The sequence below is a fragment of the Saccoglossus kowalevskii genome, chromosome 2 (genome assembly GCF_978046115.1).
Source record: "Saccoglossus kowalevskii chromosome 2, keSacKowa6.1, whole genome shotgun sequence".
Classification (NCBI taxonomy): Eukaryota; Metazoa; Hemichordata; class Enteropneusta; family Harrimaniidae; genus Saccoglossus; species Saccoglossus kowalevskii.
Window position 1 is genome coordinate 14,493,409 of NC_140642.1, and position 17,654 is coordinate 14,511,062.

General features: G+C 36.0%; 1 protein-coding gene and 1 long non-coding RNA gene across 2 annotated transcripts in view; one reads left to right on the plus strand and one right to left on the minus strand.

Annotated features, from left to right (window-relative positions):
• Positions 1-17,654, minus strand: part of LOC100368640 (DNA repair protein RAD51 homolog 1) — a 40,723-nt gene that overhangs the window by 17,484 nt on the left and 5,585 nt on the right. The window contains exons 2-3 of the mRNA XM_085491871.1: positions 7,376-7,546; positions 7,030-7,167 (exon numbers count right to left, since the gene is read on the minus strand). Coding sequence (XP_085347997.1) covers positions 7,030-7,167; positions 7,376-7,456 — 219 coding nt within the window. The 5' untranslated portion in view covers positions 7,457-7,546. The remainder of the gene's footprint in view (positions 1-7,029; positions 7,168-7,375; positions 7,547-17,654) is intronic.
• Positions 14,187-14,989, plus strand: LOC144357809 (uncharacterized). The gene is made up of 2 exons (XR_013421726.2): positions 14,187-14,366; positions 14,853-14,989. It is a non-coding gene; the product is annotated as an uncharacterized LOC144357809 (long non-coding RNA).

A 17,654-nucleotide genomic window follows, 5' to 3' on the forward strand; every position in this document is an offset into this window, starting at 1 on the left:
ATCAAAAACCAAATATAACTGAAGTGAACATGTATACATCGGTACGCCACTTTGAGTACTGGTCCAAAAATGCCTGGGACCCAAATGGCCACCAGTCAGATAATTTAAAATGTGTGAATCATTAACGCCAATGTTTGAAAAATGTAACTCCAAATTATAGTGCATTGAGGAATAATTATGTCAGATTGTGGGAGCAGACACACTTTTTGATTCAGGAGTTGTGTTTGAATCAGTCAGAATAATCCCATAAGACACAATGATTTGGAATTGAGATATGGTGAATAGCTGCCAGTCAACCATCTTTGTATGTATTGTAACACAAATCAAGTGTTGTTAATGTGCTAGCACATCTAGCTATCTGTAAACCGTATTTGATTTAAAATATAAGCCAAAATGTGCAAAAAAGGACAAAAATCGCAGATTAATGTCCATCTTGAATTGAACCAAGTTTGAACGTAATACCGGTGGTGTGAATATGAGATATAAGACAATAGTTCAAAATAAGTCTTCCAGTTTTAACATAAAAACAAATATAGGGCATATGTACCATAATGTTTGGTAATTTGGGGAAGATAGGTGCATGAAATTGTGAGAAAATGAGATGGACAGAACCCAATCCATAAGTCCCCTGACTGTGTCTAGTTGAGGACTACTAGCAAATAAACATGCATCTGTGCAACATAATGTATGATATATATATAGTTTGAACTTGTTTGTCAGTGAATGTCAGAGATAAAGCTCCAAAACCACATTAGTTAAAATAAAATCAACGCCTGTCAGCAATATTGAATCCTATCCACAAAAAAACTAAATGATATGCATTACTGTAAAATTCGTAATTGTAGCCGCAACTCTATTAGAAGCCGCACCCAGACTTTAGTACTTTGCATCAAGCCCAAATTTGCAACTTTGATCCCCGAGAAACCCTTTAATATGACCAAGCAACGGCAGACGCTTCTTTGTTTCAATTTGTTTCAATTCAAATTTGATCCAGGTTGCGTGTAAATACATTCCATGTGTGAGGGTCGTCTAGTAAACATGCGGACTTACTGTATCACTCAACATGCACTTTATTTCTTTATTATATACTATGTATTATGGAATTGTGTGCCAGTTAACACTTGGGTTGTGGCAAATTTAACACCTCTCCGAGGTGTGACTACTTTTGAAACCTGCCATTGTCTTCATTTAAACGGCGGCGCGTGACACAAGAATTCTGTTACCCTTTGGTGAACATGCACCCGTTTTTACTAACTACAATTATTATTCTATGTTTCTTTAATCGCTGACCACGGGTTCATACTAATTTTACCGAAAGAAAAAACAATTTTCAGATGTTATGCGGAGTGTGCTGGCTGGTCATGGCCGTTTATTAAATTATTGTGCTTTCACGTTTCCTGGGCAATTTCGTGAAGAGCAAACATCGATTCTATGCAAACGACTGAACGAACTTTTTGATATAAACACTTAAATGAATAATAAACAAAAAGCACTGGAAATAGTAGTTAAAGCTGCTTTTATTTGCGACCTTCACAATGTAATCCGCGTACACTAGTCGACTGTAATGTTGAGTACAGGGCAGCGTGCGCCCATTGACACCTAGGCTAGATCGCGTTGACACTTATTTGCTACCATTATTTTTAAATATTTTTTATATTTTTTTTATTAGACGCATAAAATCCCTAGGAAAGGATAAAAAGGGTCTTACAGAAAGAAATTTAAAAAAACTACAATCTAAAAAAGAAAACAAAAAATAATCAAAGAAAGCTTAGAAAGAACTCCCATGTGCTGAGAGTATTGGAGACACATTAAATATAATTTGAAATTACTTAGCTGAAAACTAATTATGCAAATCAGAAAATTAATATGACCAGATTTGAGTGTAAAACTAATGAGGTCTGCGCAATGTAACAGAAAATCTATGTCTCCAAGTTTAATTGAAATGTGATTAGAACCAAAAAACCAAAAAATTATGAATTATTATGCTTATTAGGGAATTAATATGAACAGATTTTTACCCCAAACTAATTAGGTTTGTACATTGTCCTAGAGCATCTTTGTACTAAGTTTCATTGAAATGGAATAATTATTACCGTAAAAACTCCAAAATTTCGACCCCTCTAAAAATTCGAACGCCTATTTATTTGCCGGGTTTCGGTGTTTTATTTACCTCCAAATTTTCGACTCCACTAAAAATTGCCGACTCATTCTTATTCGAAAATTGCGACCAGTTTTAGTTTTCCCCCAAACGAAAAAAAAACGATGTGAGCGTTCAAACGGGACCTTCCTCGAAGGCATGAATCTGGGTTTCTGATTGACTGAGAGATTTTTATTTTATTGGTAACGAAAATATATTCTAAATAAACGAAGTTTCAAATAAAAACGAACACAAAAATCTCGGCATGCTGCGTTTCTGAATTGTTGATTATTACTGTACTCAGTAGTGATTATAATAATGTACACAAAATAAATTTGTTGAATGGTTATGAAATACAAATAAAAGTCAACTTAGTTTCATCGTAAGCGAATGATTCCGGTCTCGTATAAACGTTTGATGCTGTAGGATATCCGCCATGTTCTCTTAGGTCAAATAGGTCAAATCGCTAATTAACCAATCAAAAAGCTGGATGATGCCAACGTGTTCAAATTACCATAGCTTATTTAAATAGATTGATGTTGTAGTACGATATTTTGGCTTGGATTTTGATGCGAAAACGGCATGATTTTTTTAAATAAAAAAATTAGTTGTTTTTAAAAAATAAACTGGTCATCTGAAGAATAATTTAACATTGTTCACAGTGATAACAGCTCATTCTCGAAAGGAAGCTTACCCGCTCACGCTAGTCACGATAAAAATCATACACGTGTACTCTTGAATAGACAAACGTCAATGACTACGGTAAAACTTAGACTCTATTTTAGCCGGCAGGATTGATTGAAATGTCCGAAAAATGACGCCAAAATACACCTTAAAAGTCCCATTTTATTTTCTTAAATCCCATTTTATTTTTTAATCCAAGGGCGAATTTACGGCAGAATTTGGTCCCTCAAATAACGGACACGTGAGCTTTGATTCTAACCGGATACATTGCACTGGGTCGGGGAGATAGTTTGCTAAACTTCCATGCATCTTTTGTCCAATGGGTACCTGTACTTCGAACATTCGCAAGTTTTTCTAGGTAGTGCGAGACAGCTTTGTCTTTTGACCTATTAGTTTTGTGCTGACCTCTTCTCCGCGTCTTGATGTTTTGTTTTGCTTGTCATAATACTCACTGATTGATGACTTTGTTTAGATTTTGAGTTACAACTCGGCCACGACCTTTGCTTTTACCGTGAAACATGAGGAAGTTTACGTCAATTGACGGACATTGCATTTTTTAAAAACTAATGAAGCACACTGTCTATCATCCCCATTTTTCATTTGCTGATTTCTATTCTGAAAAATTCGACCGTCCGAAAATGCACCTTAATTTTGACTCTAAAAACACGTCACATATCTAACACCAATTATTTAAAACCGGTCGAAATTTTGGAGTTTTTACGGTACTTTAGATATCAGTGTGAAAGCTTAAAATTGGTTAATTATGCAAATTAGGTAATTAATATGTACAGATTTTAACCCACAATTATTCAGGTCTGTCTATTGTCCTACAGCATCCATGTACATTCATTGATATGTGATGTATAGTACCTGAGATATCAGTGTGAAAGTTGGTTAATTATGCAAATTAGGTGATTAATATGCACAAATATTTACCGGAAACTAATTGGGTCTGCATAATTCTAGATTCATTGAAATGTGATGATTAGTACTTTAGATATCAGTAGAAAAGCTGAAAATTAATTATGCAAATTAGGTAATTAATATGCACAATTATTTACCCTAAAACTAATCAGGTCTCTGCATAGTCCTAAAGGATCTATGTACCAAGTTTCATTGAAATGCGATGATTAGTACTTGAGATACCCGTGGAAAAGCTGAAAATTAACTAATTATGCAAATTAGGTGATTAATATGCACAAATATTTATCGAAAACAATCAATCTCTGCATAGTCCTTGAGTATGTAAGTACCAAGTTTCATTGAAATGTAATGCTAACTACTTATATCAAATGCTGAAAATTAATTAATTATGCAAATTAGGTAATTAATATGTACTGATATTACCATAAAAACTATCAGGTCTGTGCAGTGTCGTATGACATCTATGTACCAAGTTTCATTGAAATGTGATGATTAGTACTTGAGATATCAGTGGAAAAACCGAAAATTGACTAATCATTATGCAAATTAGGTAATTAGTATCCACGGATTATTACCAAAAACTAATCAAAACCTAGCATGAGTTCAGAGCATCTATGTACCAAGTTTCATCAAAATCCAATGAGTGGTTGTTTAGATATCAGTGGAACAGTCATGGAACCACTAAAAAATAGCTAATTATCATGCAAATTAGGTAATTAATATGCACGGATTTTTACCAAAAATTAATCAAATCTGCGCATATGTTCAGAGCATCTATGTACCAAGTTTCATCAAAATCCAATGAGTGGTTCTTTAGATATCAGTGGAACAGTCATAGAACAGCTAAAAATTAGCTAATTATCATGCAAATTAGGTAATTAACGAGCATGGATTTTTACCAAAACCTAATCAAATCTGCGCATTGGCCCAGAGCATCTATGCACCAAGTTTCATCAAAAACCGATGTATGGTTCTTGAGATAGCAGTGGAACAGTCGGACACACATACACACACACACACATACACACATACACACACACACACACACACATACAGACACACTAACTGCAAAGACTCCCATTTTGTGCTTCGCACATGGGAGTCAAAAACTTTTCTAAAAAAAATAAAACAAATCAAAAACAATAAAGACAATTTGCAGCCAATGGTGAATACAGAATATAGAATGAACACAAAATGTAGCATATGAATCACCCCTAAAGTAAAAACCTTAACAGCATCATGCCAATCTTAACCAACCATGTACATATCATTTCATAACCATGGTAAATATTTGATTTTACTGTGATAAAACACAATTGAACGTACGTTGTTATATTATAAGCAAACGTTACAAGCCTTTGTATTACCCCTCGCATAGGGCTTCTTTGCTACTAGCAAACGATACATTTTACCATTCGCATATGCCGTTTTTACCACTAGCATATGGCATATTTTGCTACCTGCGACTCGCAACTTGGTACTCGCATACGGCACTATTTCTAGGTCGTACATACCTCGTTAAAGACTAAAACACAAGAATGAATGGGTGACAGACATCAATATACTTACACTATTGTACGACGTGTGATGTTTCGTACGAGTGAGACACAAGATTGAGTGATAATCGGTTCAAAAAATTCCTGTCCATAATTGGGTGAAACATTTTTTCAATACAATAAAGTCAGCTAATATAAACCCCCCCAATACACAGCTAAATCATTCTCGAGTTTAGTTTCCATACTGCTCTACATTATTCGCTTCACGCAACTTTTTTCGCAAACGCTATATCATTATTTATTTATTTCCACAACTATGTCCAATCGCCGTTCTTCTTACGATGCTGCTTTCAAATTGAAAGTTGTATCTATGGCACTTGAGTCCAAAAACAACCGAAAAACTGCTGATCATTTTGGGATCAACGAGAAACAAGTTCGCCAGTGGATTCGGGCAAAAGATCAACTGTACTCCAGTAAGCGTTGTGCCAAACGATTACCAGGTGCCGGCCATAAGGTGAAAAACACCAGTCTGGATGAAAACCATATGCAGTGATTTGATAGACATAGAAAAAATGGCAATGCTATCTCTGGTTGTCAGCTTCAAATGCAGGCAAGACGTATCACTACCAACGGCACATTCAAAGTTTCAGATGAATGGCTTCATTCATTCAAGAAACGTCACGCGCTGTCGACTCGCGTGCGTACCTCCATTGGACAAAAGCTTCGACCGAACCATCCATATAAAAACAACAAGTTCCGAAAAAAAAAGGCTTCATCGCCGTTCTCACAGTCACAGCGGAAGGCAAAAAAACCCGCCCCCTAATTATATTCAAGGGAAAACGCCGACTCGACGATCTCACAAACAGAAAAATAAAAGTTGAAGTTCAGGAGAAAAACTACATCAATGAATCTCGTGAGGGTTTAATTTACTTTTCGAAATTTATTACTTTGATACAACTTTCCATAGAATAAAAAGTCCAGGGCGAGCCTGTGTGCTAAAAAAAATTGTCACGTCATTGAGGTCAAGATGTCTACGTCTCAAACTGTCAAACTTTTTCAAAAAGACTGGTATATCTAACGCTCTTGATGGCACTGAAGATAACCTGGTTTATGAAGATCTTGAGACAGACGAATGGCTTGGTGAAGAGATTGCCGATATATTTTTCAGTGACGACGACAAAGATTTTCTTGGTTTTTAAAATGAAAACCCATTGCCGTGACATCATGTGGAAACGTCCATACACAAAACCAACGGCCCTTTTCAGGGCCACCACACCCTCCCAAAAGAGTTTACCGTTTACAAATACTGTGAATATGATGTATGTTTGTGTTCATTCGAATGTGTGTGTTATTTTTTTGCCCCGCAGTGCCCCATCGCAGTGCGCCATAAGTGTTGCGTGCATCTCATTAACCCCTGACATGTCTAATTTGCATATCCCAGCGCCGTGTTATTTTCGATTCGGCCAAATGTTTGCAATAGAAGCCGCACCCCAACTTTTAGTAATTTAACTGGAAAGGAGGAGTTTCACTTTTTAATTTAAGCCGCGGCTACAATTACGAATTTTACGGTAGGGATCGATAATGTCAAATGTTCGTATTAGGTTTAAATGAAATAAGTCCATACTGAACTGAAGTTTGGTCTGGAATGGCTGACATTTGGGCAAGGCATGTACGTGTGTGTGTGTCCAAGTTCAAACGACTCAGCATACTACACCTTAGATGCAATTTTTCTTTATGTGTGCCTCCAAACAGAGCAAATACTGTACGTGAATCAAAAAAAGAACTTACCAATATTTTGTCAGCTTTTGCATCACTTATACCTCGTATACCAATCAATTCTTTCTTTGGTGCATATGCTATTGCTTCTACCGTGTGGTATCCAGCATCCTCCAATTTTTTCACATCATTTGCACTGATACCATGTGACTGAAATTAATAAGAAATTAATAAGAAATCGCTATATCACTGTTCTTCTTTATTAACAGTGCAAATTTATCATTGTTGGTCATGAAGACAAATTTTGTGCCTTATTATTGCTGGAAATTTGGCTTTTCTTCCAGTGCAAATTACATAAAATAGGTGGGAACTACATTCAGCCCAAATAAATGATGATTGGTTGTCTATAAATAAATACCTCTAATTTGTGTATTGGAATAGGACCAAAGTCTTCTTCTTGTGTGCCTTGTTGTTGTTCCACTTGCATTGCCATAGCCATAGCAATGGGAATGCTGCTTGGTAGTGATGATGTTGTTTAGATTACAATACTTTAGCTCTATTTTTCAGCACAATCACCCATTTATATGTACTACAAAAGAAGAAATTAGAAAATTGTCATTAAATGAACACTTTATTTTACTACTGTTTAATCCCAGTGTGTTTTATTCCCAATGGTTCCTGTAACATCATTATTACATAGATCTTAAAACATCTTAAGGTAGCAGAATAGTTTTTTGTGCACTTTTCACATTTTTTTTTGAAAATCACACGAATAGCTCCCTAAGGCATGCTACATACATTGGTGTTTTTATTTTATTGAAAAAAAAATATCTTGTACAAGTAAACTGATTTTTTTCTTGTGTGCAAACAAATGGCCAAGTTTTTGTTTATCCAGTGTACACCAAACTAGTGCATCTCATTAATATGCATGGTTTACAAACATAACTGAACTGAGGGTAAATAGTTTTAAGTTGGGCCACTTTCTTTATTTGCTATTTACAAACAACTGATAAGGTATCTGTTTGTAGTTTACACACAGCTGATAAGATGTGTGCACTGCTGCCTTTCTAGACAGGAAGTACAGCAAAGACAAAACAATCGCTTTTGAACAACAAATTTTGAATAAACAAAAAAGTACATGAATGTACCACTTCAATGTAATTATATGTTATCAGAATAAAAACTTACAATAAATTTCTGTAATATTTTTTCTTGGCTTTGTCATTGAAAGGTGTCTGACCACGGGGTTACTTTCCTAGTCCAGAAGTAATGCAGTTACATTGACAGGGGGCTCCCTTTTACAAAATATGGTTGCAAACAATAAAATACGGTCATCTGTGGTGGCTATGCATTGCATGAAAATTCTGGTAACAGGCCACAAACTACATGTAAAGGTTGATCAATGATAAGAATATGCTTGGACCTGGTTTATATAATCCATTTTTCAGAGGAGTTTTCACCAAGTAGGCATACTTGCATGCTTAGGTTTTTCTAAATTCGTAAATTATGTTACATGTAATAAATCTGTCTGATAAATACTTGGTTGTTTTATCTAATGTGCTCATGCGAACAAAATGCACGGCAACGAAATAGTAGCGTGCAAACACTTCAACTGCCAAGTGTAGTGTTTTTATTGTTTGTTACTCGCAAACAGAACCGCCCACTTTGCTTAATCCAAGCTTTAATGAATGACGTCACCGTTCGTTATCAGCACAGACTGTCAAAAAACTCCATAGCGTGAAAGAAAACGGCCAAAAAACAAAGTTTTTCACAGATATAAATGTCGGTTCATGATTTTTCCCGAAAACAACTTTCAAAGCATTTCATTTACAATTAGCCCATGTAAATTTTGCTCCTAAAACCGGAGTTAACGTTGATTGAAGTTTGAAATCATAAAAGTGCCGATTTCTCGGTGTTCGGTTTTTGGCAATTACCGTTGACCTAATTTTAAATGGCGTTTCAGTGAATAGCGCTACGATGTCGCCGTTTAACTTTTCTTACTCTTGGATATGTTGGCTTCATATCCGTATTTGCATATTTGCAAAATTCTATTGCGTTTTTTCACAAACCTCACGCAAACCAACGGTATACTCTAACTTTAACACCAAAAAACGTGCTTGAAATTTGTGATTTTCGGAAAGAAAAAAAAACTTAATGCAAAAAATAGAAATACGGATTTAAACTTCATGACCTTTGCTTCAAAACAGTGTAAAGTTTTTGATCGCATGAATGACTGTAGAGATGACAATTAAAATTTTATTCACGTTAGTTAAATTATCAGCCCCGCTGATTTTCAGAATCACGCGACGCTAAAACAAACACAATGTTCACAAAATATTAATAGTAGGGAAATACAAGTCAAGAGCTTTCTAAACATATATAGATTGTATGGTTTCTTGTAAAATTTATTCCGATTATAGGTGTTTACATTTTTCATGCAAAAAAACTATCCTGCTACCTTAAATTGTTTGGACATTAGCAACTTAGAAACTTAAGTTTTTAGACAGTCAGAAAATTTAACATGTGCAAGTCTCTAATGTTTAGATTTTTGAAATTAATGCCCCTGGGGTGTATCTGGTGGCCATTCGTTTATTTGATTGCCATCACAACAATAGACTTATAAGAAGTGACTGAAAATAAAAATTCAATGACAGTGAATTATGATACATAGAACGCAAAGTTTTCAACCCAAAAATGAAATTTGTAAATTTGCTTTGAATTGTAAATATTTGTTTTGTTGTAATAAATATAACGGCCAAATATTGGTGTCTTAGAAAATCATTTTTTTCAACTTTTGGAATTTGACACTTTGCCCGAATCTCAAGTTCATTAATGCATTATGCAATAAAATAATGAATGGGCACCATATGCCACAGATTTAAACAGGCTGGACATTTGATTCGTCTCAATGTTATTCATCCCACAAATATATTTATTATATATATATTGTTATTATTTTGTAATTATTTTATTACGTACATCTTATTTTGTGGGCTTTCACGATTACAAAAACTGTCAGTAAGTAAATAGTAAATTCAAATAAAATAAAGTAAAACAAGTCATTGAAAATGACACAGTCCCCATTGAATTTTTGAAAGTTCTCTTTGTGTTCGTCATATTAAAGCGGAGGGGTTGTCGCGAGCGTGTCCTTGAAACTTGAATTCTAAGTGGCGTATACACATGTACAACAGATTGTTTATTTACATCAAAACACATGTTCCGTGTAGTAGTAATATGGCCAAAAATAAAAACAGCTGTTATTCGGCCATCTTTGATCTGATTATGAAACACACCGATATGTATGATGTATGTGCCAAATACGAATAAAAATGGTACATAAATTGTGGAAATATAGTAGTAAGACCAAAAAGTCAGATGACTGTCAATCGGCCATTGTCATGGACATGCATCCTAACATATATAAAGTACATGTATGTGCCAAATTTGAATGAAAACTGACAGAGCACGTCTAAGATACCACATAAAAAAAAACAAGATGCCTGCCAGTCGACCATCTTTGATCCAATTGCGAAATAAATCGTCATGGACATGTATCCTAACATGTATAATCTGTACCAAGTTTGAATGACAACTGACAAAGCATGTCCAAAATAAAATATTTTCAAAAACAAGATGGCTGCCAGTCGGCCATTTTGAATCAAATCGCTAAACCACTGCATGTGCATATGTCCCAAATAAGGTACTAGGCACATGCAAAGAATGAACAGAATCAGTCCACAGGATTCTGAAATACAACTCTGGACAGACTGACACACGGACGGACGGACGGACTGACAGACGGACAGACTCAGGAACTCGCGGATGGTTGGGGACATGTATCATAACATGTATGATCTATGTACTAAATTTGAATAAAAACTGACAAAGCATGTCCAAAATACGACATTTTCAAAAAACAAGATGGCTGCCAGTCCACCATCTTTGATCCAATTGTGAAATAAATCGTGATGGACATGTATACTAACATTTATCATCTATGTACCAAGTTTGAATGAAAACTGACAAAGCATGTCCAAAATACATTTTCAAAAAACAAGATGGCTGCCAGTCGGCCATTTTGAATCAAATCGCTAAACCACTCCATGTGCATACGTCCCACATAAAGTACCAGGCACATGCAAAGAATGAATGTACTCCGGATGGACGCACAGACGCATGGAGACCGAATTACAAGTCCCCGTTTTCGGACTTCGTTCGAATGGGGACGAATAAGCAGCCTCTCGGCTGAGATAGCCCGCTATTAGCAATGCACATTTCAATTAAAAAAATGAAGATATCATTAGAAAATGAACAAATCTGTCAGAGGTCTACCTGTAGTACCTATATGTATAGTATTGTTACAAGATAACCAATTCACAAAAATAATACACTTTGGATCCGCAACAAATAACAAACAACCCTTTTAATTTGTAATCTAGCTTGTGAATTCAACAAAATACAAGCAACACACATGTTCAGTATAAAACACCATATTTTATACAAGAAAGAATTAATAAAATAACAGTAAAAATTGACACATCAACAAGTATAAACAAGTTCAAGAGTTTGTACTTCAATTAAAAGTTCAACTTTCACTTAGCTTTCGTTTTCACAAGTTCATATACACACGACAAGAACCGTTTGTCACACTACTCCTTGCAGATTGTTCCTATCAAATAACATCGACTTATTACTCACAGAAAGTTTCAAAATCTCCCTCAGACTAGACAGCAACCAGGGAATTCACAGCAACCATCAGTACTTTCAACGAGGCATCAGCCAGATCAAATAAATGATCCTACTACAACTGTAGAAACATTACATTGCCCACTCCAATTGTGCTGACATCTATGATGCAGTTAGCAGCACACAAAACAAAGTTCGACCATCATAGCTAAATCTCACCATTTGACATCAGATTTCCTTCATAAACTCAGAGAAAGTCTGTTATACACCAACTTGACCCTAATCATGAATGGGCATCACTAAAGTTCTCAAAAGACGACCCAAAATCTACATAACATTAAAACAGCTGTAATAAGCTCCTGTAATTGTGGTACCCTTTGCCAGGAAATCTGTCATCACTACTCCGTTCTGATCCCAGAAGACTGTGAGCATAACCTTGCCAGCAGAGGGCTCATTCAAACACAAAAACATCAACAATTTAACAACTCTTTTTTTCTGTTGCAGGATAGTCAATACTCAAATTAGCTTTCTTTTAACATGTAGTTGTAGAGTTGGAGCCTGTAACAAGGATAGATTTGGGACTACAGTATCGGTAAATCCCACTAGTGAATTCGGAAAGAATCCAGCTATTGTATTCATACAAGAGCAGTTAATATTATATTTTCACTGCTTACAAATGACCCACTTGAACCAGTAGAAGATGACCTTGTAAATGTTGAACAGTTGAGTGATGCATTTTAACTGCTGTGTCTATCGGGAAGGATATTCATGTGTTGGGACAGCTTCTGAAGTAGAACACTAAAGCAATGTGCACACCTGTCGATATGGGAAATAAAGCTGTAAGCATGTTGAGAAATATTATGCATGGGCAAATGATCAGAGCCAGGATTTGCCAATAGTGTACAAGTGATGACAGTACCAAATGCAACAAGTAACCTCACATACGTGTCAAATCAACCAATACCGCCTGTGCTTTCTGAAAAATTCAAACAGAAGTATATATGCAATTAACAGGAGAGGTCAATATTGTTATAATGAATGTTATAAATTTATTTTTTTGGTTGACCTACTTTTGTTTTCAAATATTTCATTGCTTTGTTTTCTTTGAAATATCTACTTGATAGGTTTCTTTACCAATAGTACATATACCGGCAATTCCAGATGATGGTCAATTTACTTCAGGTGTACATGGTAATAAAGGGATGGCAGTGATGCAGTACAGCACAATTGGTATGCAGGTGATGCTATTGTGTATTTCATTGACATCAGCCAGAGTTAACAATAGATATAAAGAAATATGGAACTTCCACATGGCTTACATATAACTTATAGTTGAAAATTCTAAGAATACAGCTTATAGCTCTTTAACAATTTCAACAGTTTCTTCAGTCTTTTACAGGCTAACTGTAGGTAATTGCTCATGCAAACTGTATTATGATGGTAGAGAGGATTTGCTTTTTAATCTTGATAACAAGCACCGAGTGCATTACAGTCTACTCCAAACACATCTATGACTTGTATGTACTGTAAAATCTGTATTAGAAACCGCGGCTTCTATTAAAATGGTACAATGCAACAGAGGGGATGCAGCTTCTATTAGAGCATCTACACATATGAGAAATGATGAATTTTTGGGTTCTCAAACATTCAAAAAGAATGGGTGCGACTTCTATTAAAGATGCGGCTTCTAATACAGATTTTACGGTAATTGCAGGACTCCATTGGCTTCATTTCACAGGTAATTTGCAATCAGTTTGCCAGCTTTTCTTTATGAAATCATTTTATAAAATAAAACTTGACTACAGCATATGGTACGTTCACACGACAGCATTTTATCAGGACCCTACGGTTCGAGCCAGCAAAAATGGCCATGTATACACATTCGGCGCGAGCCAAGTTCAGCTCCAATAAACCCTCGGCGTTGAACTCAGATAGGGTTGAGCCCCGACATGGCCTGACTGTGTATACGCAGGGCCCAACTATCGGGGCCCAAATCACACCCTCAATCGTCTTCTTCAACTTGAAGTAACCTCTCATTCCAATTATGGTGGAGACAACATAGTTCGTAACTTCAAGCAATTTCCAATTTGACGAAGAGGTACGTGCCCTAATATCTATTTGGCAGAGTAAAGAAATGCTGCGATAGATTGACAGGTCAACGGGAAAAAAGAGAGCAATACGCTAGAACCAAAGATGTCTTTTCTAGAACCCTTATCCTGTATTTTCATCCTACCATATTAGGAAATGCAAATTCCAAATATGGAATGATTACGCGCGTAACAAACATGGCTGCCACCAGAGTTTGACCGAATCCACACAAGTTCGCTGATTCTGTTCTAAACATTTTGGATTTCGCATTCCCATAGTGTATCCTTGGAAGCAATCTGATTAAAATCTGATGTAGTGTACAGGCTTTAATTATTTTGGCTATAAACTTATTTTAATTTTATTTTTTATTACTTTTGTTATTACTGCCTTTTTATTTTATTATTTTACTTTGATTTTGTGATTTTTTTTTTAATTCCGCCCTACATACATCTGACCCGATGCCTATGTAATGAGATTTCAACGAGACCCACTGTCGACGACTTTAGTCAACGAATCACAGACCTCCTTCTATAACGCACATTATGACGTCACCGGGCAGAGTCGGGTGGCAAACACACTCAAATAAAATGGCGGATTATACAGACGTTAGCGACCGAGAAAAACACGGCTTTTCGGTAAGTTTATGATTGTCAAATGCAACGAAAGTCATTTTTTTATGTTGATATTGTGGATCGAATGGTTCGAGGTTAGATCGTTATTTTGCGTAGTTATTCTGGGAGTAACGATTTTGTTTCCACCGGTTCAACCGAACACTGGTGTCTTTTTCCAATCGCTTGCCCTGGAGACCGGTGATGTTTTGTTGACAATCGGGACAAAATCGTCTACGGTATTGAAGCCGTAGCTGTAAATATTCATCAAAATGTATCAACATTTTGTACATTATACAATAACTCTTTATTAAAGTAATTGAGCTGATTTGGAAAAAATTTATTTGGAACACATATGAATTGATCAAGAAATATTTTATTGCTCCAATTTTCTGCGTCGATGCCGTGGGCCGGTGACCGTTATACAATTTAAAATCAGTTTGCATTGTTTACTATAGCTGTTTACAGTGTTCTAATCATTACGATTTACTTATGTTTTTGCTTCCATTCTAGATAATTATGCTCAGTGTTTGATGTAAAATTGAAGCGATGACTGAATAAACGAACCTTGGCTGGCGAAGATGTATCAGGAAGTGAACACATTTGTTGGAAGTGAAAAAAATATTCAATGTAATGACAACAATTGTAAACTGCTGTGGAATTTCTTCTGTAAATAAAAATATACTAGCAATTTTCTATTAAAGCGAACCTAAATGCGGCCTTAATTTATAGTTGTGTATATTCTAAACTGTATTCGAAATAATATTGCAGTGGTTTAATTTTGTTTTAAATATAACTGTAGCTTGGATAGGCATTTGAAGTGCTTGCCATGGAGGCCATTCATGGAGGGGAATAATTAACGAACGAAAATATTTAACATCCGGGTACTTTTCAAAGCTATGACGTTTTAGTATCTGATCGCATTCGTATACGCCATTGTACATAGCCGTTCATGCTGCCAAGCATTGTGTACTATTAGTATAAACTCAACTTTTACATGCACAATGTGCTTTTTAAAACTTGGGTTAGAGCCTTATGCGTTTGAACCACAGTATTCTGAGAATGAAAGCCCAATTGCGTTAAAGTACCGTACTTCCCCGATCGTAAGCCCCTCCCGAGTATGAAGCCCATCCCTATGTTTTTACTTGGTATTTATCGAGTTGAGGGCATTCACGATTATAAGCCCAGAGTGTTTTTACTGGGCGTTGACGATATTCTTTAAAATACGCGTGTAAAAGGTGTGTATCATTTCATAATAATCGTGATTGGCATGTTAGTTTGGTTCATGCTTTTAGTTTTATGAGAAAACTCGCATTAATTTCAAGTTCAGAGTGCATGGCGAACGTACACAACGTGATTCGCATCGTTTCTATTCTGTCATTTACTCAGGATGAACATCGATGTTGCAATTCTGGAGTAATCCATATTTCTTCGAGTAGTAGCCTTCGAAAAGCCAAAAATGTGATCGTCAAGGCGTGTACCTGGTTATTGGGCATGGTTTACTTTGAGACTATCATGAAAGGCCTAGGGTTTGAACGATGAGACATGTTGGCGACCGAGAAAGGTGTTTAAATTCTTCCTCCACACTCAGTTTACCCACGGTTACTATTAACCGTTGTTTATATTTCGGAAATTGCGAATCGCCAGTTTTTAGGGAAAAAATCATCGTTTTTTCGTTGCAATCATTGCTACAGATCGCCTTTTAACATTGCGGTAATTCACCTCCGCATTGCGCTAAAAAATCATCGTCAATAATCGGAAAATTTCATCATTACGACACATCATTTTGACATGACCTGTTATGTCAAAGGAAGTTGTTCTAGGTCAAATCGTGCTGAAAAACCTCATGGTGGAAAATTGTTTTGCGTCGAGAGTTCGCGTACGATCGAAAACATACCAAAACGAAGATAATGATAAATGTCTTCGTCCACTGTTTCCTCACAGACCCTACCCATTATTTCACCGTAATTCAGACGGTATGTAAATCGTATTGTAATAAAATGTGTGTGCTTTTTATGAACATGTTTGTTTCTTCATTGTAAGTATCGTTCAAATCAATGACGCACTTTTTTTCAAAAATAAGTATTATTTTCTCGAGCCGGGCGTGGTGAACGAATATTTTTTTTGGATAATTTTTCGTTGTTTGCAAGATGGTTACAGTGTTTAACCCCAAAACAAAATCATTTTTTCTGAGTTGGTCCTCGAGTACAAGCTCATCCCTTACTTTTCCTTTACGTGTTCATGCCTCCCGGCTTATGATCAGGGAAGTACGGTATACTGTGACGATTCAGATTAGTCCAGTGTGAGTGATGAGAGTATATCGTCGACGATGCCCCTTGTTTGGATGAAAGTTTTATTTCAAATTACACGGAAATCTGTGAACAATCTGCTTGGTGTTCCTGTGACACTTGTCCCATGATTTGCCAGTGCAGCCCCGTGAATACATGGACGAAAATATTTCCACCACCACCCTACGAACTCAAGATTGCATACTCCAGCATCCATACTTTGAATAATTTGCACGCCGCACAGTGCAGTACTGGAAACAGCATTTATTAAACAGGTAGACAAAAAACAGAACAAAATGCCTGTCTCGATCAATCGCACATCCATAATGTTTGTATGTTGATATGCTTGTAAATAACATTAACGTAAAAGTCGAAAACAACCTAGACTAGAAGTCAATTCACCAGTCCAGCCAGCTATGGCTCCCTAAGTTGCTTATATTTAATCAGATACTATTTCGTCATCATGCTTTGTTACCTTACCTGTTTATACCTCATGAGGGCGTTTTTTTATGGCAAGATGGCGCAAACGGAAGTCCTTCTCAGGTTTATGGTTTCTCATATTTAAATCATCATAACTCTGAAGAAAATCATTTTTTTTTATTTTTTTTTTCAAATTTATAATCAATATACATAACTTGATAAATACAAACACCAAAATAGGCTCTATTTAGTTCCCCTTTAATGGTTTATTCAAGTGGGAAAAATATAATGTACAGAAAGATTGCCCGTAGAGTATCGCTACACTGAAAAGTAAGCAACCGACAGCCTGTATAAAAGGGGGGCTGTGATTGGCTGTTACTTACGCGAGATTTGAACGGGACTTACATAGGCGTCGGATCAGATGTATGTAGGGCGGAATAAAAAAAAAATCACAAAATGAAAATCAAAGTAAAACAAGTCATTGTCAATGACACGTCCCCGTTCCGTTCATATCATGACCGAAATGCACCTGTATATGTACAACACATTGTACTAAATCTGAACAAAATCCATCCATGCATGACTGAGATCTGGTTCCGGAATTGTG